Below are 27,444 nucleotides of genomic sequence, written 5' to 3'. Positions count from 1 at the left end.
TGTGTATCTTCCCTTTTCATTTAGTTTGAATCAGTTTTTACATTTATAAATGGAAAAGGCTATCTAACATATTACAACTTTTGTTGTAATATCTTCAATAACATTAAAAAGAGAGTCATACAGGGGTATGACAACTGCTGTCTGTCTAGTGAATTTTTTTTCTGTATGTGTATATTTTTTGTTTTTATGTTTTTCCCCCCGTTCATTTGATTTATTAAAAAACATATATTCATATGTGTTTGGGTTTATTTACTCTACTGCTTTCTTTCATGATTTATTGATTTGTTATATTGTTATGATTTTATTGTTTTTTTTGTTTTTGTTTTTTCCATTCTATCGTTCAATTTATTAAAAAAATAAAAAAATGTTTATGCATGTGTTTGTGTTCACTTACTTACTTACTTACAATTTTAATAGTTTATTTCTTTAGTTACATTTAAAGGGTTTTTCTATACATTCTAGTGGTTTACTATGAATAATGTTATGTATTTGCTCTACAGGTGCATCTCAATAAATTAGAATATCATAGAAAAGTTTATTTATGTCAGTACTTCAATTCAAAACGTGGAAATAACACATTTTATAGATCCATTACTCACAGAATGAAACATTGCATGTCTTATTTAATTTCTTCTAATTATAATGATTATGGCTTACATTTAATGAAGACCTAAAAATCAGTGTCCCAAAAAAATAAATATTACAAAAACCTATTTTAAAAAGTAATTTTAATATGGAAATGTTGGCATCTTAAAAGTATATCCATCTATATGCACTCAATACTTGGTTGGGGCTATTTGACTAGAACTACTGGAAACTGACTTTTCCATGATATTCTAATGCAACCATGATATTCTAAGGCAACTGGAGGCCCTCACTTGAAGTGGCCCTCAGTACAACTACATGTATTTGGGCATGAAATCATAAAAGTGCAGTGCTGAGCATGGAATATGTTAAGTTACTGCACTTTATACATATTTAAAATTGCAGTTTCATCATATCTGGTTTAGTGCACGGCCCTATATGTGGCCCTGTGGTAGTGTCCATGAAAAATTGTGGCCCCTCCAGCAATTAAGTTGCCCATCCCTGTTCTAATGGATTGAGATACACCTGTAGGTGGCAACCTGATGTGTAAACTGGATGCCAACCTCCTTTTAATCCAGCGAAGAAGAATACTTGGAAGCCACTGCAGTGAACCAGAAACAGTCAAACATGTGCTGGTAGAATGTAAAATGTACGATGCCCAGTATGGGAAACACAATAACACCCTGGAAAGTCTTCTTGGGAAAAAAATCATGCAAAGAAAATGAGCCCCTATTTAATTACCTGGGGGGAAACAGGACTTAGGGAGAGAATTTAGTTATGTATTTAATTATTTATATTTGAATTGTAAATGCTATTAGTTACACTATTGTTTTCCCCTTTTCCCGTTAAATCATTTATTTATCATATAAATATATATATCATATATTTTATTATTATTATTATTATTACTTTATTTTTTTATTTTATCAGTATTATTATTTTCTCTCCTTATTTTCCTGTCAATCTACTGCTCCACACTCCAGTCCAGTAGGTGGCGGTAATGCACCTGTACGTTGGTCTGCCAACCGCCGATAAAACTCAAAAGAAGAAGAAGAAGACGACGGCGTCTACATGAAAGGAGAAGCCGAAGAAGAAGACTTGGAGCAATAAGTGTTGTTGCTAACGTTGCTATTTACAGGAGCTGAACTCCTCGCTGCGCTGCATCATATCCCCCAGTCGGCTCTGCTGACTTCTCATACTGGCATTTAGATCATTTATAACTGTCACAGAGCGCTGACCACACAGAGCAACACTGTGTGTGCTCCTTCAACACAGCTAGCATTGGCTAGCGGACCCCTGAGCAGAGATGGAGTGGCTGTGTAACCACGGCGAGGAGTCGAGCATTGACCCATCTTCAACAGTCAACAGCACCAGCGGAGTTTATCCTAACCAGCAGGTAATTAGCTCATGCTAGAGGTCGGGTTGTTGGCAAAATATATCGCAGAGGTAACTAACTTAACGGTATTAAGGCATGCTAATTAGCTCTGCTAAACCTGTTTGTGGATCAGAGTGATTTTATGCCCACTTCAGTTGCTTTACAGTAAGCAACGTTTGTGTATCTGTTTTTTAACTGTCATGTTTTTAGTTGCCCACTTTCTACATTTTCTGTTATTGTCTTATTAGCTACCTAGCTGGCACATTTTAGCCAATAACTCACAACATCCATACCACCAGTGTCCAGGCTGCATGCCAGAGTTAAATCCTCTGGAGTCTCCAAAAGAGCCAAAGCATGACTTCTTCATGACACCCAGACGTAAAAACAAAGCAGGGTGGAGCCCTACTGTAAATTTACCTCTAAAGAACTGGCTTGAAACTCCATGAGGCCAGTTTCAGTTTGATGATGATATATCAAGTAAAACTGGAGACAAGGTCAAATATATTTTGTATAAAATTATGTAACTGGATGTAACCCTTGTATGTGTTATATTTGCAACCTTTGTTCACATTGGCAACATTTAAAATTCTTTATTGAGCATGATTGTGTTTTCAAAGTTAAAAAAAGATTCATAATCAAATTTTATGTTGGAATAAAGGACTAAAAAGACACAAAATTACCAAAAAATTGCCCAAAATGACTATACAACTATACTACAAAATTACTAAAAAAGAAACACAATAAAACTAAAAAGGACATAACAAAAGACACAAAATTACCAAAAAAGACACAAAATGACTTATAAAGACACAAAATTACCAAAATTGGTACGCTAAACATACACACAAATAAATAAATGAAGTCCCACTAGAATAAGAACCAGAGTTGGATGACAGGATCACACACAATCACAAGATCACATTTATGTTGGTTTTTCTTTGTTTCTTTTTAGTTCAAAATGTTGATCCAGTAAGTCAGAATCAAAAATAAATTATTATTAGGTCATATAGGTGAGGTTGTGCTGAAAAAAACCCCAACGTTAAACATTTTTTAAGTGGTGTATACAGGCAGGATGATGAGGATTAAAAAATCGACAAAATAGCCCCAGACTCCATAGAGTTAATGCTGACCTCATGCTATGTTCCACTGTACCCGGTGGTTATAAAGAAAACTGGTCACTTGCTGTGTCATCACCCTGGCAGGACATGGCTGAAATCAGCGCCAGAAAGAGCTCATCCATTTGTGGGATGGTGAGATTAGCGGCTACAACAAGACATGGGGCAGCAGCAGCTTCATTATTCCCTCAGGTCCCCGATATTCTCAGAAACTGACAGCTGTGTGTCTGTTGTTACCTAGAAAAAGCATTTGGCTGCTTTGGTAGCTATAAACAAAATGGAAACAAGGCTTTATTTTTAGCTCTCTAGCCCCACCCTGTACCAAATACAGCATGGTTGTGGTCATGAAAGCTAAAAAGCCTATGACTGGCATTTTGTAGGTGTCAGCCGTTCACTGACAGCAAAACCAGTTGTTTTTTGGGCAAAACAATATATTCAGACTATATATACTTTGGGAGAAAGGAAATGTAAGAAATTAAAACTTAAAAGGCAAGCCATTTAGAGATAACAGCACCAGGGGGATGTTAATGTGACCTCCGCTTGTGGGTACTTGCATGTACTATCTGAACTTAATGTTGGGAGATTAACAAAATAAAGCACACTTTCATAGGATTCTTAAATATGCAGAACCTGTTAAACATTTTTTATTTCGTTTCACTGTAGATGTGTCCTCTATTCTATGTTTAAAGCTTGGACCCTTCACCCCCTTTGCAAAGGAGAGTATCCTCAGGTTCCCACACAAGGCACTGCTATCTTTACATCAGTCTAGATTTAAAACCAAAGTGCATTCACCATCTGGGCTCTGTGAAAGTCTTGGCCAACTTGCATCAGCGTTGGTTTGTGGAGAAACAGAAAGTAGCAGGTGAAAATTTGAGGTGTACCAAACACTGTGGTAGGTAGTATTTGCCTGCTCAAATTTGCACAAAGCACATTGTGTTAGGCATTCACAATATAATTTGGGCCAATAAATTATCGGCTGATAATGGGAAATTTATGTTATGTATTAGTCCTATAATGAAAAAGCTGATAAATTACCGGTGAATAATACAAAGCCAAATTGATTTAATTGTCCTGGCAAGCACAGCATCTGCAGACTCTGATACAGTAGGGGGCAGCGGCTGGTCAGCACTAATGAGTATTTATTATTTATATGATTTGACAGATGAAGCATTTAATTTGATATCTTAAATTAAATGCTTCTATAAAAGGCAAGATATGTTTGTGAAGTTACTTTTATGTACATTACAGATAAAACAAGATTTGAAGAATCAGAATTGGGGTGTCAAATTTGGTTAGCTCAGAGTTACAAAATATTAAATCATCCATCTTTAATTGCTCATTAAATCAAAAAAAATTGCCTGCAGATGTTCATAAACAGGCATTGAACTTCTTTTTAAAATTACAAAAATATTGAATTATCAGTTATTTTCAAGGTTTTTGGTCTTTTAAAAGCATTGTTGTCACTGCTTGAAAAAATATGTATGTTGTTAAATTTACTGTAAATTTGACTGTGACAATATGTTCCATTTCTCTCATAGTCCTAATCTCTCTTTCTTCCATTTACCTCACCCCAGTCTCCATCATCGCACCTTTGTGATTGTGCCATGGCGTCATTGTGCCAGAGTCAGCAGCGCTGTGTGAAGGCCTCCATCGTGTCCAGCTGGAGACTGGCCGAAGCCCAGGATCAGCTATGCTCTCTCGGCGTCCACAGCTCCGAGTCCCTGGAGCAGGAACGTGCTCGGACTCTGGTCTGCCCCAGCGAACTCACACACACTGAGGAGGAGTGGCGCCGCAAGGAGAGCATACTGGGAGGTCAGGAACCCAGCCGCAGTCCTGTGCTCGGAGCTGTTGGAAGTTGGGACGTCTTTGATAAGGTCAGAAAACACTTTTTCTTCACCGTTAAGTAAGCTATTGTGACACATAAAGCTGGCATAGAAAATTAAAAACAAACACAATCATGACTGGAATGTGGATCTCCTAAAAAGATTTCAAGAGAACAATTATAAAGAGTGATGTCTATTAATATTTTCCTATTCTTATCTAACTGTCTGTACCTACAGCACTGTCTGCTAACCATTTAATAACGTTGTCAGCAGTAAGTCAAAGTCTTCCCTCTCTTCCAGAGTATCATCAATGTTCAAAATCAACCTGTAGAAATGGATCAGGACAAATGCAAGACGTTTCTCCAAAAGTATGACCAACAGCTCAGGCATTTTGGTAAGTGAGGCGACAAAGCTAGATTGTTTTTAGTTGTATACATTGTCATCCTTTATTTCTTCAACTTGTTGCTTGATGACTGTCAGAAGTTTTGGCCGGGTTTGTTGTCCAGCTTTTCTGGAGCAGAGCATATTTAGTTTTCATGTGCATACTTGAATGATTATATTTTATGCAGGAATTTTATCTCAACACATAACGCCCAACTGTGGTGCTAGAAGACAAGTCGCCAACTGTTCTTCCCCCAAATCTTGCCCCTTGTCAATAATAGAATGATTTTAACTGCAGTGGGGGTTTAATGCCAATCATTACTTTGTATGTAAATGTTTGTGCCTCTAGTCAGCAAGGCAGTTTGTACTGCATGTCACAATCTGTACTTTCAGCTTTTTCCCTACAAACATTTAAAAAAAACTAGATTAATTTTATTAAGTTGTCTCCCTTAATCAACACATGACACATGACACAACACATGACGAATGATTTGGAGAAGGATCGAGATTAATGTAAAATACAGCTACTAACTTCTTATAAGGTGTTCCAATTCTAAACAAAAGGAAACAAGATTAACTGTACTATGTGAGGTTAAAGTGCCCAAATTAAACAAAATTAATACTCTTAAAACGTATACTCTTGTCAGAAACGTTCACATCTGTTTTATTAACAGTTTTCTTTGATGATTGTTTAACATGTAAAATCACCCTTCTGGCCTTTTTTTATCTTTAGAAAACATAAATCAATGTCCTTATCCATTTGTCAGGTATGTTGCGGAGATGGGACGACAGTCAGCGGTTCCTTGCAGACATGCCTCAGCTCATCTGTGAGGAAACGGCCAACTATTTGATTCTGTGGTGCATGAGACTACAGCAAGAAGGGGTAATGTACTGAAAGGATCAGCCTGGTGTTATTTGATCTTTTTTATTATCAACAATACCTCAACAATAAAAACCTATAGTCTGTGAAATCACAGCCTGATATAGTTTAGGCCCCCAAGGCAGAGAGCTTGGTTTCTGTCAAAAAACAAAATAACAACTATGGAAAGCAGTCAAACCTGAAAAGCTGTAATATGGAACGTGTGTCTGAGCACGTACACTATTGAAAATTGATCTGTTTACTGTAAGTGTCCCAGTGAGCCAGCATGCACAAAACCAGGACCATGAAACAGAAGCAACAATATACAATTAGCATCATTAAATAGCTTCCTTCAGTATGCAATTTTGGGTACTTTTTGAAATGTGTTATTCAGATATGTTAAGCTGTCCCCTTTGCACTTGGTGCTGAGTGTTACACTCCCAAATAAAGAAATGGCCTCATGTGCTTTTTTAGTCCCATATGTGACTTGTGATTGTCGTCACACAATATGAAGGTGTTGGAAAGTACAGAATTAACCATAGTGCAGGAGGTGTTGAGGGGGAGGTAGCAGGTCAACAGGAGTTGGTACATTGAAGTGGTGTGCATCATCTGAAAGCTGGGAATCTGACACACAATGTGTCAAGTTGTTCTATTCTTAAATTAGTAAGAAGCATTGTGTTGTTTAGGCACCAAGTATGTACATGATGGCCATTCGTATGAGCAGTTATGTCTCATTAGTAGTTGCAGCAATTATTGTTTCGACCACCAGAGAATTGATGAAAAAAATGTTCAAAGGGGCAAAAATTCCTCCAAATACCACATTAAGGTACTTATGGTAAATGGACCTGCACTTATATAGTTCTTTTCTAGTCGCTTTGTGACCACACAAAGCGCTTTACACTACAGGCAGCGCTCATTCACCCATTCACACACACATTCATACTGGTGGCAGAGGCTACCCTAAACGGTCCCATCGCCACCATCGGGAATTAATTCACACACCTCCGATTGATGGGCATCCCGCTCTACCAACTGAGTCACTTTAGACCTTGAGAAACACCACAGAAAATGAATACTGTGATTTGGTAGACAATTGGAGATTTCTGAAATCATTTTTTTTCGCTCTTGGATGGTGAGCACTTCTGTTCTGCAAACTGCGGAAAATCCCCTTATGCCAGTATACCTAAAAGCCTTATGTCCTCTGAATGCTCTACATCTGTAGTTTGATCATCTGTACCCTTGGAACCCATTTTTATTCAGATATCTTGAGGCCAAAACTAAAGGGATCCTTTGAAAACTTTGGAGTGTTATTAAGCCCGAGAAGATATCAAGACATACTCTAAAGGACATAAAGTTGGCCATGAGTGCCAGCGCTCCCGCGGGTCTAAAATTTGGTATTGTCCTGCAGAAAGAAGCACTGATGGAGCAGGTGGCGCACCAAGCTGTAGTCATGCAGTTCATCCTGGAGATGGCCTCGAACTCTCAGCAGGATCCTCGAGGCTGCTTCAGACAATTCTTCCACAAAGCCAAAGTAAGACACAGCTTATTATTTGACTAATACTGTGTGTCTGTGTCTTTGTGTATGAGAATGTACTACAAATCCATGTGTTCCTATCTGTGGTTGTCATTCTGTTGAATGTAGGGATGTGTAGGGTAAGGCTCTATGCCTGAAAGAAATTTAAAAACTAAATTCCTTTTTAGAAAGATATTTCTTTGATGCAGCCTGTTTTCCTGATGTTGTTGCGTTGGTTGTAGGAAGGACAAGAAGTCTACTTAGAAGTCTTCCGTACGGAGCTTGAGGCCTTTAAACACAGGGTGAAGGACTGCGCTGTCAAGTCAAGAGGTGATATACCCAACAACGTCGAACAACAGAAAACCGGCACAAACTGCAGACTTGACCCCAAAGAAGCCCTAGACTCTTTATCTCCAGTAAGTTCTTCTTCTTCTTTTTTTCACATGCTGCTGCAGTTACCCAACACCGCTGTTGGGTGGCATCATTGAGCTGTTGTATGTTGTAGTGCTCCTCTTTAGTTGTATGCTGATGTTGAAAGTGGCACCAGACAGCCTTTTTGCTGTCTGCCTCAATTTGAAATGCCAACTTCTGCATTATAATAGAAACTAGACAGAACATCCTCACTTTTAGTGACTCGGTCAAATGTGCTTGCTAGTGCTGTGAAATCTCAAGCTGGAACTTGATAACCTAGGAGTAGTGCAAAAGGGAATAAACAATAAATTTAATTTCTCAGACATCTCAAATGTGGCTAAATTGATGAATCTGCTTTTCAATATATACATATTGAAAAAATATGTCATGTAAAAAATATTAGACCATTGTTTTCTTTAATTTCTTGTTCATTTTAATGCCCGGTACAAATAAAGGTACATTTGTTTGGACAAATATAATGATAACAACAAAAATAGCTCATAAGAGTTTAATTTAAGAACTAATGTACCTTTATTTGTAGCGGGCATTAAAATGAACAAGAATTTAAAGAAAACAATGGTATAATTTTTTTTCCATGACTTTATATTCATGTTTGCATATACTTTTCGAAGTCCAAACATTAGAAAATTTCTGCCATCAGTTTTTGTCTCTTTCTCCCAATCATCATGTCAGCAGCTCAGGTATCACAGAGAATCCACACAGACATCAGAGCTCATTATTTTGCATGATCATACTTCCTAGATACATTAGTGGAACTCTGCTCTGTCGAGTAACAAAAAACAGATGTATCACAATGTGACAAATACTCCCTGAACTCTCTGAAATTGTCTAACAACAGACATTAGATTACTTATTTCATTAGAGTGTGAAAGTTCTCCTCCACAGACTTGAACCTGATACTTTGTAGTTTGAAAGCCTTTTGTCGGAGAGAGTGAATGAGGCCTCGTCCCCTCTGTTGGCCCCACAGCTTGACTAGCTGCCAAACATCTACTCAGAGAAAAGAAAAAAAAACATCCTCCCCTTCTCCCACAGAGGAAAGATGGTTACCCAGGAATGTGATCGAGCCTGTTGAAAGCGAGGCTCAGCTTCCCTGGTCCTGCTTTGGGATTCGTGCTGTTTTCCTCGTAGCATCTCTCTTTGCCTCAGTTTGAACTGAAGGGACATGAGAAGCTTCTCTTGATAATGAAAAGCACAAGTTTGAATCATTTTAGTTCATGGTGAACATCACTGCAGAGAAAAAATGTATAAAGTCACTATCAGAAGTCTAGTTTCAGCTCAGATTAGGGCATTAAATGTTAAAGAGGCAGAGTGCAGTTACATAACCGTTATAATCCTCTAACTAGGCAGCAGAAGGTTAATCCCACACAGTGTCTCTCCAGCTCCATCTCACCCTATTTCTGATTTTGATTTGTGCACGACAAGCATCACCTGTAAATGTTTTTTGATCCTCCTTGGGCCCCTCCTGTCTTCCTCTCCTTCCACTAGGTGGCAGAGTATCCTGTAAAGCGTTGCTTAGAGGCTGGACTGTGGACAAGCACAGGGAGGTGGACAAAGAACGAAGCTACAGAAACGGACGATATACGCATGATGGAGACCTCCTAGGGATTGTAGGACCGTCCCCTTCTTCTCCTCCATCTCTTCGCCTCCACATTTAGGAACAAGCTCAGTTTTAAGGCCTTCTTTAACACAGCAGAGCAGGCTGAATAACCGCAGTGCAGAGCAGGAATAAAAGGAGACATGGTCCTTCTTTAACGCTGCAGGAGATAATGTTTTGCTGAGTCAAACATTTTTCATTGCTGTCGGTATTATGCCACTGTGGTTGGCATCTGGCGAGCTGGTTCCTGCAGTGTTTCTTGTGAGCTAAAAGCATGTGCTGTGCCATAACCCTGGTTTTACAGATGGCATTCTGATATCAATCCAGGCTGTTTCCTTTTTTTTATTTCTCCTGAAAAAGAGGAACATCCTTACATGGAAGCAAAAGAAACAGAGTCAACTCAAATTAAATCCAGACAACACAAAGACTATTACACTAATAAAGTCTGTTGGAAATTAGCTTGAAGTAGGAGTCAGGTCAGTGCACATCTCACGAGTATTGTTATAGCTGCTAATGAATCATGACTGACAGATGGGCTGCATTGTATCCTGTGTGGTATAAGTGTTGGTTAATGGTAGGGCTGTACCAAATAGTTGATTGAATAATGAACAAAACTTTTATTAGTTTGAATCTTCTCTCATAATGTTGACATTAAAATTTTGGATCAACATTTGAATGCTGCTCAGATTTTTTCTGTTTTTCTAATAACTAGACCATTGCAAAGTTTTAAAAAAAATATTTAAAAAATATGTATTTAATACATTGAAATTATCGGCTTCAATTCGTATTTGTCTTTTTTTTTTAACTGTTTCACTGTGGTTTGCTCTGCCACTTCCAGGCATGCACCTGTACATAAGGGGGCAGTCTAGCAACAATTTAACAGCACAATAAATTACATTTATATAGCTTTTCATCACACTTTATTCAAATTGTGGATTTTGTTTAAGTTTTTTAAAATTTTTCAAATGTTCTTTTTTTCCCTTTTTTTTTTAGCATGACGATTTAAGAGCTGGCCGAAATGGCAAAAATCTTCTTTCCGAATATAGATCATTTTGTATCCCTAACGCCGTGTGTGACAAGATAGCATGTGTGCTGGTTTTGCAATATTGTGAAAGATATGATAGAAAAATATATTTAATATGGACATTTTAAATCATTTGTAATGGTCTGTGTCCTTATGATGCTCAGCACTTTGACATAATATAAGACAACAGACATTTGAAGCTTCATTTGGAAATCTCAATGGAAGCTGCAAATGTTTAAAAAAACAACAGATATTTGGTACAGCCCTGGTTAGTGGTTAACATTTCATAGAAACAGCCTGCTAGAGTGGATAATCTGCTATACGGTATTAAGGCAAAGTGTCTGAAAGTAAAATTTTAAAGTACCTGATCATGTGCCAGGATACAGGAACTACTGTAAAATAGGAAGAATGTAGACGTTCAGCAGCTTTGATTTTGATCAACAGGAAAACATTTGCAAATGATACAGTTTACTTGAAGGCGAAGGCAGTGTTGTGAATTCCACATTTTCAGTCATTTGATAAAGACGTGTTGCCTCACAGCTTTTATTTTTTCATTCATTTATTACTGAAAGCTCATGCAAATGAGCAGAGAGCAGTTTGTTTGCGTTTGATAGGAAATGTCTTCATCCATTTGTGGTAAGCCAGATTTGTGTTTTTCTGCAGCATTTAACTCGTTAGGTTAGTATGAAAATAATCAGCGTAAACAGGTTTGTTTGAAAGAGATCATGTTCACCCTGCTGGCCTCGGCTCTTACAGCTTTCAGACACAGCTGATGTACTTGTATGAAGTTGAACACAGCCCACTTGTCTCCCAGGCTCATTATCAGAGAGGATAAATAATGCAGAATGTGTGTGTGTGGGTGGCCACTCAGTTAGCTGGTACAGGGATGCTTCATGAAGGTAGCTTTTGGTGCAGAGGTTTTGATTTGTATGTCACAAAAAAGATCATTGTGCCAGAAAGGCTGCCGAGATCTGCCTCTCTTGTTGCTTACAAGAGTTCTAAAATTAATAAAAATTATTTGTAATCCTTGACACTTCGCTGGATGGCTCATGAAGGTCAGAGCATGTACAATAGTGGTTTTAATGTTGAAGGGTTAAGGGAAAAAAGTATTCCTTGAGTTGTCTGGAGAAGATTGAAATGCACAAGTAATTAGACTTCCTCCTTTAAATCTGCCATTTACATGCATCTTTGACATTCAGACTTGATTCTAGTGTCTTAACTGCAGACAAACATGAATCCCAGTTCATATAAAGCATTCAAAATCACTGGAAAATCAGTATATTTAGCTTTTAGTCCACCTACAACAACAGAAGATGATGGCCAGAGTTGGCTGCATTTGCTTGCACCGTATTGTCCTCTGTAACAGAAATAATTCAGCCTTTCAGACTGGGAGTTGGCTGCTTATTTATTTAAGCAGCTTAACATTAGGCAAATACACACAATGAGCTGAAGACAATAGTGCATGCTGTTGTGAGACTATAACTCAGCATTTATTACATGATTAATCACTCATATCTTGATGCATTTAAGCATTTTAACGGGACAAGGTCGGCCCGATTTAATGAGTTTTGATTTTGAGACAATCTTATTGGTGATCTGTGTGCAAGAAGCATGCTAATGTAAGATAAAAGGGGGTTGTCTGTTCAGTTTATTATTCATCCCAGTGCTTTTCCTTCTGTGAGTTTATCTTGAGAGGCAATCACATAATCAAAGCCTCAAATTTCATCCGGCACACAGGTGATGGAAGTGAAAGGGTTTACAAGGCCTGCATGTGTTTTATTCTTTCTGGTTCAGTGACGAGCCAGAGTAACACAAGCTTACATTTTCCTAACCAGCTTGCCATCTACAGTACAGCATCTGAAACCGAACTACTACCGCCAGTTTCCTTATACAAGTGCTCTGTACAAACTGTCAGTGGTGTGTTTGTAAACGTTCAATATTCTTGGATGTAGATCTGAGAAGGAGGGGAGGGGGGAAAAGGGCTGAACGCTCAACAAAGAGACTTGCTGTATGTTTGTTTGCAGAAAGTAACTCTGCATCTGAATGTGTCCTGCACTTTATATTTCTCTGCCGTTTAAAAAAAAAGAAACATTTTAAAAAAGAGGCTGAGTAGGAGTGTTTGAAGCACTTGCCTTTATTATTCTTCCTCATACCGTATTATGATTTTGTCCCTTTTTTTTGTTGTGTTCCCAGTCATCCAGAATTTAATCATAAATTCTGTATGTTTTTATTTAACAAGCAGGCTTTAGTTTTACCCCCAGTTTTGAATTGTGTGACATTTTGTTTTAGTTTTTGTATCCTGTTGTTCACTATTTTTTTGTGTTTGAGGGAGCTTTTGCCATATTTATGAGGCTTCCAATTAATCTTCCCCTTGATAATTATCATCTTTATTTACCAGAAAGAGCCAAAATTAACGTGAGAATCTGCTGAGCGACACAATCAGTAAGATTTTTACTGCAGACTGTGGAATTAAAGACACCATACGAAGCATTAAAGTACAATACATGTGTTTATGACTTCAAGCTACTGTTATTTTATTATTTCACAGGTTTTGTTCTGCTCTGCACAGAACCGATATGGGGCAGTTCACATATAACAAGTATCCTAAATACTGTAAACTAAACAGCAGTATTGTAAGCAGTGAAGCTAAACCAATGTGCTGTAGTGGTCTTATGTATTTCTTCTCTCTTTTTTTGTCCAGTGACTTTTCAACTATGCAAAATAACTGTATGGCTTAAGCTGTTGAACTAAACCTGTGGCCAGTGTCCTTGATGTCTCAGCATCCTAAATTATTTAAAAGCTATTATAAAATTTGTAAATGGAAGAGTTTCTGTTGCAGAGCTTTAAGGAAATGATCCGCAATTTTTTAACAGTAGGACACTGTAAGACTTGTCTTCTCTTATAAACAAGAGTTAAACGTGTCTTGTAGAATTATGGAAGTCATTTTCTGCTGATGTAATGAAAAAAAAAATCCTGAAAGTAATTAAAATAATGACTTGTGTTGAGATGACTTAGTATCCTTAAATACTGATTTTGTGTTGCAACATAATGAGAAACTTGCTCAAAACAATATCTTGGTGTCTTGAAATGTTTCTCATTTGCTTGAGATACTGAGTCTATTTTGAAATGAGTAAGTAATAGTGATAGGAATGTTTTTGCATTTTTTGTATCTCATTTTAATATACTAGCTGTTAAAGTCAGTATTTCAAGCTACTGCGTTATTTCGAAATACTATGTTATTTTGATATACTAAGCCATTATTTCAAGTTAAGTAAGTCATGATTTTAAGAGTTTTTCTTTATTTTGAGATAATGATTCATTATTTCAAGATTATAAGTAGTTAGTTCGAGATACAAAGTTGATATTGAGCTACTAAGTCAGTATTTTGAGATACATCGTTAGTTCAGTGACGAAACTAAGTTATTTTGAAATAATATTTTGAGAAAGTTTCTGATTGGTTTTATATACTAAGTTGATAGTCTGAGATACCATGTCGTTATTTGTCGAAATAATTCTTTATTTCGGTTAAGTTTCTAGATATTGTCATTGTTTTGAGATACTAAGTCATTATTTCAAAAGTTTCTGATCGTAACTTATGGGACATTTTTTTTCTTTTATTGGCAGGAATGAGCCTCCATGTAATCTGCTACAGTTCTTTGTGGGCTCCTCTGACAGATAAAATTGAGTAAAATGAACTAGGGCCAACCCTAAATTCTTTCAATACTTGCATAACACACCCAAATCTACAACAGATTGTTGTAGGTCAGTTGCATTGTGGGTAATGTAGGAGCTGATAAAAACAGACTATTTCTGGTGCGTCAATTTTGATACTTTCTTTTCTTTTTTTTAAGCTGTGCGTTGGTATAATGCGGAATCATCGGAGTCGGCTACTTGTAACTGTCTGTTTTAGGAGGCAGGTGTGTTACTGTCAAAATTAGTCAAATTAAAACACTAACTGCGAAGTTTTCCGGTTGTGTAACTCTGGTGTACAATAATATACCACGTGCAGTAACTAGTATCAGATGTTTATTGTGATTCATAATAAATACTTATGACACAGTTGTAAGTCGTCTATGAGGAAATATGCTTTTTAAACAATGCATTCAAGTGTTTAAGAAATACACACAGTACAATTCAGGAAACATTCACTGAATAAATGAGGCTACAGTACATGTGCAAGGCGAGTCAGCGTTTCTGTGGCTTTTAACAGGGTGAAATATTCTTAAGACTTTAGTGCAAAAACACAAAAAACTGCTGATCGACCTTGAATGCTGTGACATCTTTGACGAAGAGGATAGCCCTGTACAAACTGCTTTAAATGTCTTAAGTTAACACATTTTAAGTTTTCAGGTGGCAAATATCAGAATACATGTATAGAAACGGTCACAACAAGGAACGCCTGGTTAAATGGAAACAATGTGGTGTGTTTCAGCGGCAACACAGTTAAGACTTAAGATGGTTAAAACAATAATTTTCTTAATGAAGTGTTATATATTATCAATCTGTAGTCCTTATTCTTAAAAAGTATTTACAAACAACATTCACTGGGCTATCTGTCCAATTTTTAAAAGCAGCAAAAGGCACTTAATTTACAGTAATTTGTATTGCATGGCACAATTCCCTTTAGTAATTACCCAATGCATAAGAAGCAGTCCCAATACGCTGCTACTATGCTGGGGCAAAAAAATTCATGCAACATTGATTTTAAAGGATTTCTAATGAAGAAAACTATTTTTTTCAGTGTGGCTGCCGTTAACTAGGAAAATAATTCATGATTGCAATTAGAAAACCTAAAATAGAAATTTCTTATGAGTGTAACCTTCATATTTGATGTCTCCCGGCATCATAAAGGCACATTATTAAGTTAAAAGACAATCTTTAAATTCTGTGGATTCATATTTTAAGGATTGAATGCTGGCATCCTGAGTGTTTCCCAGACTAACGTCATCAACATTGTGTTGTTCAGTGCATCAGTGGAGTTCTACAGTCTTACATCGAGACATAAAACTGGATGAGCTTGCTTCTCATTTTGAACATTCATAATATATTATCACACAGACGGCTCTCCTCTTGTTTCACAAAAAAAGTGGCACCTGATTGGACGATGCATAGAGTGACTGCTGCCCGTAAACTTCTAACGACCTTTTTGTTCTATGCAACTTTCTGTTCCGCGGAGGAGAGTTTTCTGTGGAGGAAATCCTCGACATGCGGCCAGATCTTGTTGGTTTCTGTCCCAGAGAAGATGTTAAGCACGCCTTTACTCCTGAAAGGACAAAGAAACACACAAATCAGCCTCAATCTGATCTGATCTGCTACACTGCAATTAGAAAAATAGTTTCTCATCCTTTTAAGTGAAAACTCTGTCTTCTTATCTTTCCACTCTGTACTTCCTCCAGATGATAAACAGCAGCTGAAATGATGTGTAAGTGGGACACTAGCTCAGCACATCTCTGCATCCCTTTGAGGGATCACACAGGAATGTTTTCCTGTCTAATTGGTCCAGGAATAGCAATTATGATGCATGTGCAAAGAGGGAGCAAGTCAGCATTTGTGCCTTTGCTTTGTTTGCGTTTTACTAGATAAAGATCTTTTTTATCTAGAAAGATTTAAGAAAGCAGGCGAACCAGTGTTCGCACATATTAGCTTCTCCACTTGGAATGTGGTTCTTAAGAAAATTTTCAGCAGCTGTTAGGAATGTGCAGGGAGGAAAAGGCCAAATGTCTGGCTTCAGTAGCGTTATGTTGTAGCCTTTCGCCTATATTAAGGCATTATGTCTAACATTAGTGAGTCATTAACCTGTAATGTAGTCAAACATCTGCCCCATAGCCTCTCTCGCTCTCTGTGTAGGGCTCCAAAATAGGTTACTGTAATAATCAAATCTGAATGTAATTCAAGATTCAAGCGTTTTTATAGTCATCATATAAAAGAGCTATTAGGATAATAAATGAAGTTGGATACCGTGATTCTACAAAACAGCTTTTTATAAGATCACACACAAAAACATTAGAAATTATGTTTTGAGTGGTAAACATGTCAATTCCTGTGTATATTCAAAAAATGTTTAAATTAAGGCAGGGATTTATAACTTAACGGGGTTGCTAATGTTTGAAACTCTCAAAGTCAGAACTAATCTCAAGTACAGATGTGTCAGTTTTGGGTGTAAAATTATGGAATGGACTAAATGATGAAATAAAGATGTGTATTAGACCACCCCTCAGTTCAGGTCCATCAGTTTGGACAAATATAATGATACCCAAAAAAAACCCAGCTCATAAGAGTCTAGATATTTTCTTGATAATAACCAAAATCATTATCAAGAAAACCACGGAAAATGGCTAGATATCAGCTCTTAAATTAAACTCTCATAAGCTATTTTTGTTGTTATCCTTATATTTGTCCAAACAAATGTACCTTTAGTTGTACCGGGCATTAAAACGAACAATAAAGTGAAGAAAACAAGGGGTGGTCTAATAACTTTTTTTTCATGACTGTATGTGTTGATTACCTGTAGTACTCTAAGACCGGCTCTGTCTGGTTTTTATAGGCCTTCAGTCTCCGTGCGACCGTGTCTGGTTTGTCATCGTCCCTCTGAACCAGAGGCTCCCCTGTCACATCATCAAAACCCTGGAGAAAACACACACACACAAACACACATGTTGTTTTTGCTGACTTAATAGGTAAAATACCGTTGTACAACATGCTGTAATAGTGCTTTGTAAATGTTTTCTACAAACTGCAATAGAAATAATAGTTTTGTCATATATTCATTTTATAATCCATGTTTACCAGCAAAAATATGTGAGAAAGCTGCTGAAGAAATGCTTGAAATTCCTTGCAAGTCAATAGCACTTGGTCATTTCTCTGATAATGATCTCAACCAGTGACATAACGCATGACCAGGTTATATCTCTTAAAGCCACATGTTGATGAAACCACAGGCCTGTTTCACAGCAGACATTTTGAGCGGTCATATTTTGGAAAAGCACAGGTGTGACGAATGGCATTATTAAAAGCTCTGCTCTATTTATGTGTCACAGTGAGTCGTGACTGTGTGACAGTAAGCCAGCACACACAATACCAGGACTCTAAAAAATTAAGCAGCTGAATGAAATTAAGCCATTTTTTATTGATGTGACATAGTGAAATGTCCAAATGTTGCTCAAAATGGTTTAATGTCACTAAGCTTATCGCAAACTGGATTTCTGTCTTCTATCTCGTCTTCGACTTTGTTGACAAACTAACAAGCTGATGTTTACCAGGTAGTAACATGTTTACTATCTCCAACTGTTTCTAATCAACACTAAACACAAAGTACACTTGAGGCTCATTTTGCAGGAAGTTGGTCAACTTAAACAAAAGTACTGAACAAATTAACTTTATTACTTGATGGCAACATGTTCTTGTTTCCAACTCGTTGAATTAAGCAGCTTGGTCAGTGGCTTCAGGACGTCAGTTTTTTTTTCTAGATTGATAAACAGCACTGCAGGTAAAAGAAAAAGTATGTATTTTTGATTTTGGGATGAACTGTCCCTTTAAAATAATTTCACCATTGACTTATGGTTTCACACTAGATACATACAGTGGTCTGCAGTGGGTGAAAGTAATGTTCTATTCACAAACTAACAAGCTGATGTTTACCACGTGTTAACATGTTTGCTTTTTCCAAACAGGTTGTAATAAACACAAAACACAAAGTGGCCTGAGGCTCATTTTGCAGGTAGTTGGTCGACTTCAACTAAAGTACTGAACAAATTAACATTTTGACTTGTTGACAACATGTTCCGACTTGTTGAATTGAGCAGCTTTGTCAGTGGTCTGAGGCTTAACGACGTCAGTTTTTTTTCAAGATGTCAGTTTTAGGATAACAAAGCAAATAGTAGTATATTTGTTCCGTATCTTAAGTTACGTCCGAAAGTAAAGCTTGTTGAGTAAGATAACCAATGTATGTAAGATAGTGCCTCCACTATGTTAATAAACTCATACTTGTATTTGGGGTTTCAAAAGGGACATGTTTCAACAACTTTATGTTTTTTTTCATACTGCCAACTGTATTTACCCTCAGTCTTAAAGGCTTTATTTTAGCGCCTTTCTCTTTAAGCCCTGCCTCCGACAAGCTCTGATTTGTCAGCATTTCCTGGTTTGCAGCATGTGTTCTCTCTAGGTGTAGACATCTCTATGGCCGTTATCTCTAACACTCTGAAACTCACACCCAAACCATCTAGACTGATAAACAGCACTGCTGGTAATAGAAAAAAAATGCATTTTTGATTTTGGGGTGAACTGTCCCTTTTATAATAATTTCACCAATGACTCATACAGTGGTCTCCAGTGGGTGAAAGTAATGTTTGATTAACAAACTAACAAGCTGATGTTTACCAGGTGTTAATATGTTTTCTATCTCCAAACAGTTGCTTATAAACATTAAACACAGAGTGCACCTGAGGCTCATTTTACAAGTAGTTGGTCGACTTCGACTAAAGTACTGAACAAATTAACCTTTTGACTTGATGGCAACATGTTCTTGTTTCCGACTTAAGGCTTCAAACTGTAATGTCAGTTTTAGGATTGCTGTTTTAAATAACAAAGCAAATAACAAACAAAACTAATTGGTTATACTCAGGAAAAAACATGGTGTGAGTATGTTTGTATGTTAAACGCTTCATTTTAGCGCCTCTCTCTTTAAGCCCTGCCTCCGATAAGCCTGGTCTATTCTGATTGGTCAGCATTTCCTGGTTTGCAGCATCTGTTCTCTGGGTGTAGACATCTCTACGGCCAACTCCCACCAAAACCATCCTGATAATTTCACCATTGACTTATGGTTTCACACGGGACACATATAGTGGTCTCCAGTGGGTGAAAGTAATGTTTGATTAACAGCCCCATGCAAAATCTGCAGGACACTACAGGGGCATCATAGTTTGCAGTGAAGGGCCACCGACCAAGCCGCCATATTTGGCAAGTTGCGAGTTAAAAACACGCTGGTGGTGGTGCAAGAGGAAAAGTCAGTAGTTTTCACTATCTGGTGAACATGAGTGATGCTCAAAACTTCATAGAAATCCATCCAATAGTCTGATGAACCAACAGACATTGCTGCCTCTGGAGCTGCTACCATGACTACATTTTAGCAGAAAAACAGCAGGTGTATTGAATTGACTTAATCTGAAATATTCAATGGAAAAGTGAAGGTCTATGTGTCCAAACATCTAGACACTATATCAATCCAAGCAAAACAGAAACAAACCACCACACAGTGCAGAGGGTCAGACTAACTGTGTGTGTAATCGTGATACATTAAGACCAGCTACTTCCCTTCAAAGTATCAGTCTCCCATCTTGTTTATTTCAGCAGATGTTGTTGTGAGTTATAGTACAGTTCCAGGAAAACCACAGTGTCTTCAATTTACTCAGAGACCGTGCACAGTCTCTAAATAGCACTTCTAGGTTGTGTGGGAACAGCATGAATGTGCTGTCCTGAAAAATCTGCGTGAAATTAATCATTCACATTCACAACACCTGAATGCTACAAACAAGGTATTCTCAAAGCCAAACTCTGGATGTAGCTGATAAAATGCTCTCTTGGTGGGTTAACTATTTGTTTTTGTGTTTCTGTTTCTGTTACACTGTCCTTTGGACAGTCCCACAGGACTGTGAATAATAAGGGCCACTCTCCACTGGATCGTTTTTAGAAGCTAAATAATAAAATTCAGAATAGAAATAAAAGCGAAGAAATAAAAAGTTATTTTCCAAAAATGAACTACATCATTTACCTTTTTTTGTTTATTGTGAATTGCAAATGCCATAAAGTAAATTAGCTCTATTATAAATATTAACCATGAAATGGAAGTTGAAATCTTTAAATTGATATCATTTTTTTTACAGTATAGTCTTGAATGTTGAATTACAGTGAAGTCTAGGCTAAAAAGCACATCATATTGCTGAATGTAAAATTAGTGCAACTTTCTGTTATATTATAGTAAAACGGGGGAAAAAGAGAAAAAAAGGTTAAAAACAAAAAAGTCTAGCAGCAAAGGTTGCAAAACACTTTTTTTCTATTATTTATTCTAAATATATATTTCATTTTCAAAATTCAGACATTTACTGTGCATTATCCGTATATTTAAATAAATTATCTGTAAAAAAATACAATACGTAGGCTACGGTTGTTTAACGTTATTTTCACAGCGCAGTGAGTGAGGGTAAGCTCGTTGGTGGACCGGAAGCCTTAACCCTATAAAGCCAAGTGTATCATATTAGATACAGTAATTTTTGAGACCTCTACATCATCAAAAACCTGATGTATACATGTGTTGAAGATAAACAAACTGAGCAACAAATTGCACAAAAATATCAGATGTAGCAAAAATGATATGCAGGTTCCACGAGTGGATCAGTTATTGCTGCATTAAAAAACTTAATATCAGCTGATGTATGATGTTGTGTTATATGGAAAAAATATGTATTTTGCATGTATGAGGAAAAAGGAAAAGTCAAAGTCTTAATAGGTTAAAAATGTTAGGTTTTATATGTTTTTGTTAGTTCAAGAAAAACAATCTGTGAGCAACAAATTGCACAAAAAGACCTGATGTATCAAATATGATACAAATTAGAATTCATATATGCAATTTATTTATTTTTTAAAATTCGTCAGCAGGTTAATAAGCACTTGGTTTTTAAAAAAAAATAATTTTCTGGCAATTATTTCATGGTTCAGGCTTTATAGGGTTAATTGATCAATTAACGTGCGGTTCATAAGATAAAAACACATACGGTCTTGCGGTATTTGTGTGATTTAAACAGCTTTCTATGCAGTTTACGCTTAATTTAACGCGACGAAAGACGTAGCCAGCGTCCCATCTCGCTCCCAGTGGGGACTCCCACTTAACAACAAACGTTTTGCTCCCCCAGCTGCAGGACATCTAGCAGGGACGTGCTGCTGCAGACCTCTGCCTCAGAGAGAGGACGTGACCACAGGCACGTTGGCTATGAATCACACAAGCATCAATTACACAGAAACAGGTTTGTCAGCCATCACTGTTCGTAGGCTATATGTTTACTAATCATCACCCTGTTAGAATAATCGCCTAACTCATTTTTTCAAGTTTTGCAGGAAATACTAAAAACATTTAGTAGTTCAGTTCACTCAAAAAGGATGTAACAAAGGATGGCTATTGGCATAGTAATAACACTGTGTGTACATTATGTAACTTAAGAGAAATAAATGACTTAGGCAATTTTTTTAACATGCCTTTTTGACTTAAACAAGATATGGTAACACTTTATTTTGAAGGTGTCTACATAAGAGTCACACAAGCCTGTCAGAAACATGACATGACAAGTATCATGAGCATTAATGTTACTTCAAAGTGTCATTAATGTTGATGATACATCCCATGTCATGTTTATGACACGCTCATGTCACTCTTATGTAGACACCTTCAAAATAAAGTGTTACCATATCTTGCTTAAGTCACAAAGCATGTTCAAAAAATTGCCTAAGTCACATTTTATTTTGACTTAGGCATAATAAATCCGCCTAAGTCACACACTTGACATAGGCCATTATCTTAAAGGGGTAAAATCACATGATCTGATAAACTCAGGATGTAGGCGATTTTGCCATAGGTGGCCGGCGTCATGAGGAGATGATTTAGGCACAAAAAACAATTGACATAGGCGATTATTTTAACAGTGTGACGATAGTTAAGAGGTAAATATTGTACTTCTGACTCCACTAAATTTAGCTTACAGCTTTAGTTATTTTTCAGGTCAAGATTTAACATAATAAATAATAAATAACAACAAAATGCTCATAAGAGTTTAATTTAAGAGCTGATATCTAGCCATTTTCCATGATTTTCTTGATGATAACCCAAATCATTATCAAGAAAACCCTGGAAAATGACTAGATATAAGCTCTTAAATTATTTTGTTGTTATCATTATATTTGACCAAACAAATGTACCTTTAGTTGCACCAGGCATTAAATGAACAAGAAAGGAGAAGGGGGGTCTAATATTTTTTTCCATGACTGTATATGTGATTTAGCCTACCTATAATACTTACTGATCCATTGAGCCAATCAAAGGAGATATAAGCTATTTTTCTAATAAGAAATAGAAATATATTGAATAGTTGAAAACAATATGTAAGCACAAAAAGTCTGTTAAAAAGAAATTGGTAATGTCCCTGTCAGATACTGTTTTCTACTATAACTAATTGCCTGCATCAGAGAGCTCTGTCTGTAGTCATGGAAACAGGTTGCAAGTGGCAAAAAAAAATGATGTCATACAAAATGACTTTGCATGAGACATACAGTGAACTAAGAGATGATGAACAGAGACCTGAGATCCAATAGCATGAATAATTGATTAAATTATTCTATTTGTGTCCTGAAACATCTGGAGAGCAGAAAGTGAAAATAGATAACAGTAACTGGTGAAAGAGGATGAACTCACAGGGACTTTAGGTGGGTTGAAATCTGTGTTGTAGACTCTGCCGCTGGAAAGGTGAGTCCAGCGTGAGGTGAGCCTCTGTTCGATGGTCTGGAAAGGTACATTGAGATTGATGACTGTGTCCACACTGCAGGCATCATCCAGAGTCTCAGCCTGGGAGACTGTACGAGGGAAACCTGGTGGAGAGGCAGAGGGAAACAAGGGATCAGGTCCAGGGATAAATAACTCATTTGAATTTAATAGCAATGCTGATGATACTTTATTCCTGTTAATTGGTCCTACCATCGAGCAGCCAGCTGCTCTGGTCTATTTTTCTCAGGTCACTCAGGATGAGACGAGACATGACGTAATCGGGGACCAGCTGGCCCTGATCAATATAGGTCTTCATCAGCAGACCCAGCTCTGACAGAAAAACAGAGGCAGAGAGGGAGGATGCTGATCATTATAAAATATATTAGTCTTTTTGCAAACATTTTTTCATACAAGCATTCTTGAAATTTGACCATGAACCCCAATATGAAAGATTAACTGTACCTGCTCGCTGAAGGCATCTATTGACATTAATCTTCTTCAGACAAATATTAGCTTGTGTATATTTTTAGCTGCTTCAGCCCTGGCAGGGTTTGTAATGGGCTCTAAATGTCACTTGGCCGTGATTAAATATGTTCATGGGAGCATTATCTTCTGCATGGAAGGGCTGAACACATTTTCAGAATTAAATCAAAAATTGTAATATGGACTTGTGCGATATCCAAATCACAGCAGGTGCAATATTTGTTGAAAGCAAAATAAGTGTCAAAATATAATTCTGGACTAAGCATTGTGATGCTGCAGAGATGTCTCGGCCTACAAATGGTATTATACAGACAGATCACCATCACCATCACCATTTGAGATTGGAGCAATTATGCAAAAATTAGCATTCCCCCCAGTATAATGAATCATATGGCAATTACAATATCACTCAAAATAATCATAATTAGATATTGTTTTCCAAATTGTTCAGCCCTAATGCACCTATCCATCATTTAAACTTGTTTCCCATGGTCTGTAATGGGTCCATCATTACTGTTTATCCAAGTAGTATTCAAGACCTTGGAACTGTATTTAAGATGTCAAAAAAACAACCAAAGGTTAACTAATATATAATCTATGATGCTGAATTATACAGAGAAATATCTAAAAACATTTTAGCGTTGTGGGTGTGAATATCTAACTTGGTGTAATCATCACACAACCAAACATTCCTCTGCTGTAGAGCTGGAACATTCAACAGGATAATCTGGGTTTAGGAGGTTACGGGCTGAGAGTTTCTTTCCAGTAACTTCCACTTTAATTGGTCACCATCCAGCTGAAGAAAGGAATTTCCTGACAAGCCTTGAAGAAATGACCTGAATGTTTAGTAATGTACTGCTGTGATGCAACCATAAAAAGAGCAAAGAATAAAACCAACAATAAAATACAGGAAATAATTTCACTTTTACAATGAAAGGATTATTACAGTAATAACTGTTATTCTCTATTGTTAATGTGAAATGATGAGCTGCTGCTTTTCTCTGTTTGTTTAGCAAATCTGATGCATGAAGAATGCACAGTAAAGTGTTTAGAAAGCAAAGGCATTCTTGCATGGTTACCAGTTTATCAAGGTGAGTATTGGCAAAGTGACAGCAAAGGAGGCGATGTGATACTGGTAATGTATTAATGAATTACTCTGTTTAAAACATTGTGAGAGAGTTCATATGCAGCGCTCACACCATAATAGGCCTTTCTAACGTTCAGTATGACTTGTGAGAAGGTCACAGATGCAGTTTCAGGAAATAGAGGGCCACTGGTGCAGATCCAAGGACTGTTTGGGAAAATTTGAGCTGGGAGAGTCAATAAGAAGAACTGCTTTGACTGCCAGCTGATCAGCTGCCAACTATATATGGAGTTGGTTTAACTGAGGAGCTGGAAAATGCCTACGTGTACAGTATGAAAGCATAACAATGAAGAAAAGCATGTGTGTGTAATTAACGGTTTAAGTTTGATTGTAAACAGTCATTGCAGGAGACTCTAAACCCGCTTTAACCTTGCATTACTGATGTGAACGCAGTAGTTTCTCTATGAAAGAGTAATGCATTTACCTGGAAAAAATGCTTTGTTTTTCTAAATAACTAAGATTGTAACTTCATCTTTCTGAGAAAAGTTTTTATGAGACAAAAATCCCTTTTAGATAATTATCTCTATAATTTAAAAAAAGCAGAATTTTCAAGTTTTTCTGAGTTAATGAGGTAATGATCACAGCTTTCTGATAAAAGTTTTCATGAGAACAAAGTCTTTGTTTTTCTTGATAATTTTCTAGAATTTTCAAGCAATAAAAGCTGTTTTACTAATTAAAGATATAAACATTTAATTAATGAGCAGATAAAGATTTCTTTTTCTCTCAGTGATTGCATTATGTTTGTCTGAATTCCTTTGTCATGCAACTGTAAAAACACACCTTTTCATCTGTAGCACCTCCTCCCAAAGGAACAAAGGTGCAGCCTTCCTTATCTTTACACGTCTCCTTATCTTTATCCAAGGTGATATTGAGGAGCGCTGGGCCTCCTTCCAAAGTTCAGGTAACGTGTTTCCAGTACAAACATTACTCTACAGTCCTGCAAACCAGTTTGCCCTTGGCCAAAGGAAGCCTACAGACTCTTCTATTCAGCCACAAGATAAGAAATCTAACTGGTGTGGGGGCGTTGCTCTTATCAAAGCAGTCCAGAAACCATTAATGCGGGTATCAATCACACTACAGTATAAATTCCTGCATGCTCATTTGTGTGTAAATGTGGTAGAAGTAGTTAGGTCTTTTATTCAATTTCAAGGTAGCAGGATCATGTTAGTAAAAATGCTTCTTTACTAGAAGTAACTAGAAAGTAGAAAAGTATTAGCATAGCAATGTAGTTAATGAACTGAAAGTAAAAGTACTTAGAATGCAAAATATTTAAAGAACAATGTTAAGTAGGCTATATTATATTATTGAATTATACTTTTAAGTATTGATGCATGAGTGTGTATTTAACTTTAATGTTGAAGCTGTTAGATGTGCAGCTTATTTCTTACTTATACTATAAAATGGCAGGGAGCTTGTGACTTTTACCAAGGAGTCGTAACTTTATCCATTATAATACTTAATGTATTAGTTGATTATATTTTCTGCTAGTCTAAAAATGCAAAGTAACGACATGATCAATAAAAGTAGAGTAAAAACTACCATATTTTCCAATGTAGTAGACATACAACACAAAATACAAATACTCAAGTGAAGTAGAGCACTTGAGTAGATATAGCTGGTACAGCATCACAATTATCTGCTTGTCTTTTGAGCATGATTACACACTTTGTAGGTTGTTTCTAGCACAAATTATGTAGAATAACATGTATCAAGGTTAAAACATGGGCCTACTAATAAAAGTAATAATCAGAAGCTGCAGCCTACTGCCCTGTGTAGATCCTACTTAAGATTACATCTATTCTGCCCTGATGAGAGAACCTATCTTACCGGTTTTGTTGTTAATGTTAGCTCTCAATATGTCCCCACTGGAGAGGTGTTTCAGTCCAAAAGTTTTGGTTATGCGCGAAGACACCGTTCCTTTCCCAGACCCGGGAGGTCCCATAATGACAGCACGAAAAATCCTTTGCATAACCATCTCTGCGCGATGAAATTTCCAAACTGAGTTTTTTTTTAGGAGCAGAACAGTCTTATCCTTCCCATGCAAACCTCTCTCTGGATGCTCAGCAGGTTTGGTTTCCTTCTATTGCAAGAAGTGCGCAACCAGGAGTGGGCGCGTCTTACGCAGCCAGTGTAGACTTTCTTCTAGCTGGACCTTGACCACAGAACCACAAGGAAGAAAAGGAGGAGGAGAAGGAGGAGGAGGAGCAGGAGGAAGAAGATGAGAAGTAGGCTACGACCAGCTCGGGGCAAATAAGGATACACTTCCCCGACGACGCACTGCGAGCCAATGAGCTTCTTCTCCGTCGTGTTGAAAAACTTCCTCACACATGTCACTGTTTACGGTGCAAAGATGCATTTATTGTATAATACGGTTATATAATTGGTCTACAGAGGGGAGAAAAAAGCCTGTTGGCAAGGTTGCGGTGATTAATCCCTTCCTAGCCTCGATCCCCTCAGAGGACAGATCTGCAGACTGGCAGGCAGGCGAAGTTAAAAAAAACAAAAAACAGCCTGCTCCCTCTGTTCGGCTTATAAAACAATAGAGAGGAGTTTTGAAGGCATTAAATACCGTAAGCGGACATTACAGATCTGA

The 27,444-nt window shown here is 37.1% G+C and overlaps 2 protein-coding genes across 2 annotated transcripts; one reads left to right on the top strand and one right to left on the bottom strand.

Annotated features, from left to right (window-relative positions):
- Positions 1 to 1,668: 1,668 nt before the first annotated feature.
- On the top strand, positions 1,669 to 14,763 carry cdc37l1 (cell division cycle 37-like 1). Its single transcript, XM_059357752.1, has 7 exons — positions 1,669 to 1,981; positions 4,650 to 4,949; positions 5,199 to 5,292; positions 6,047 to 6,162; positions 7,547 to 7,669; positions 7,894 to 8,067; positions 9,569 to 14,763. Exons 1-7 carry the CDS (start codon positions 1,892 to 1,894, stop codon positions 9,683 to 9,685), a joined length of 1,014 nt encoding a protein of 337 aa, XP_059213735.1. The 5' UTR covers positions 1,669 to 1,891; the 3' UTR covers positions 9,686 to 14,763.
- Positions 14,764 to 15,613: 850 nt separating this feature from the next.
- Positions 15,614 to 27,041, bottom strand: ak3 (adenylate kinase 3). Its single transcript, XM_059357753.1, has 5 exons — positions 26,679 to 27,041; positions 23,435 to 23,554; positions 23,156 to 23,328; positions 17,207 to 17,325; positions 15,614 to 15,964 (listed from the first exon to the last, which is right to left on the bottom strand). Exons 1-5 carry the CDS (start codon positions 26,824 to 26,826, stop codon positions 15,853 to 15,855), a joined length of 672 nt encoding a protein of 223 aa, XP_059213736.1. The 5' UTR covers positions 26,827 to 27,041; the 3' UTR covers positions 15,614 to 15,852.
- Positions 27,042 to 27,444: the final 403 nt, after the last annotated feature.

This window comes from Centropristis striata, chromosome 19 (genome assembly GCF_030273125.1).
Source record: "Centropristis striata isolate RG_2023a ecotype Rhode Island chromosome 19, C.striata_1.0, whole genome shotgun sequence".
Lineage (NCBI taxonomy): Eukaryota > Metazoa > Chordata > Actinopteri > Perciformes > Serranidae > Centropristis > Centropristis striata.
This window is presented reverse-complemented; position numbering and strand designations above follow the sequence as displayed.

Excerpts from the sequence above, each read along its gene's own strand:
- cdc37l1 (XM_059357752.1), top strand. The coding sequence starts at position 1,892 with ATGGAGTGGCTGTGTAACCACGGCGAGGAGTCGAGCATTGACCCATCT. Across the intron at positions 1,982-4,649 it reads GAGTTTATCCTAACCAGCAG|TCTCCATCATCGCACCTTTG; the intron begins GTAATTAGCTCA and ends ACCTCACCCCAG. Across the intron at positions 5,293-6,046 it reads CCAACAGCTCAGGCATTTTG|GTATGTTGCGGAGATGGGAC; the intron begins GTAAGTGAGGCG and ends TCCATTTGTCAG.
- ak3 (XM_059357753.1), bottom strand. The coding sequence starts at position 26,826 with ATGGTTATGCAAAGGATTTTTCGTGCTGTCATTATGGGACCTCCCGGG. Across the intron at positions 23,555-26,678 it reads TAACATTAACAACAAAACCG|AGCTGGGTCTGCTGATGAAG; the intron begins GTAAGATAGGTT and ends TTTTTCTGTCAG. Across the intron at positions 17,326-23,155 it reads TCAACCCACCTAAAGTCCCT|GGTTTTGATGATGTGACAGG; the intron begins GTGAGTTCATCC and ends TGTTTTCTCCAG.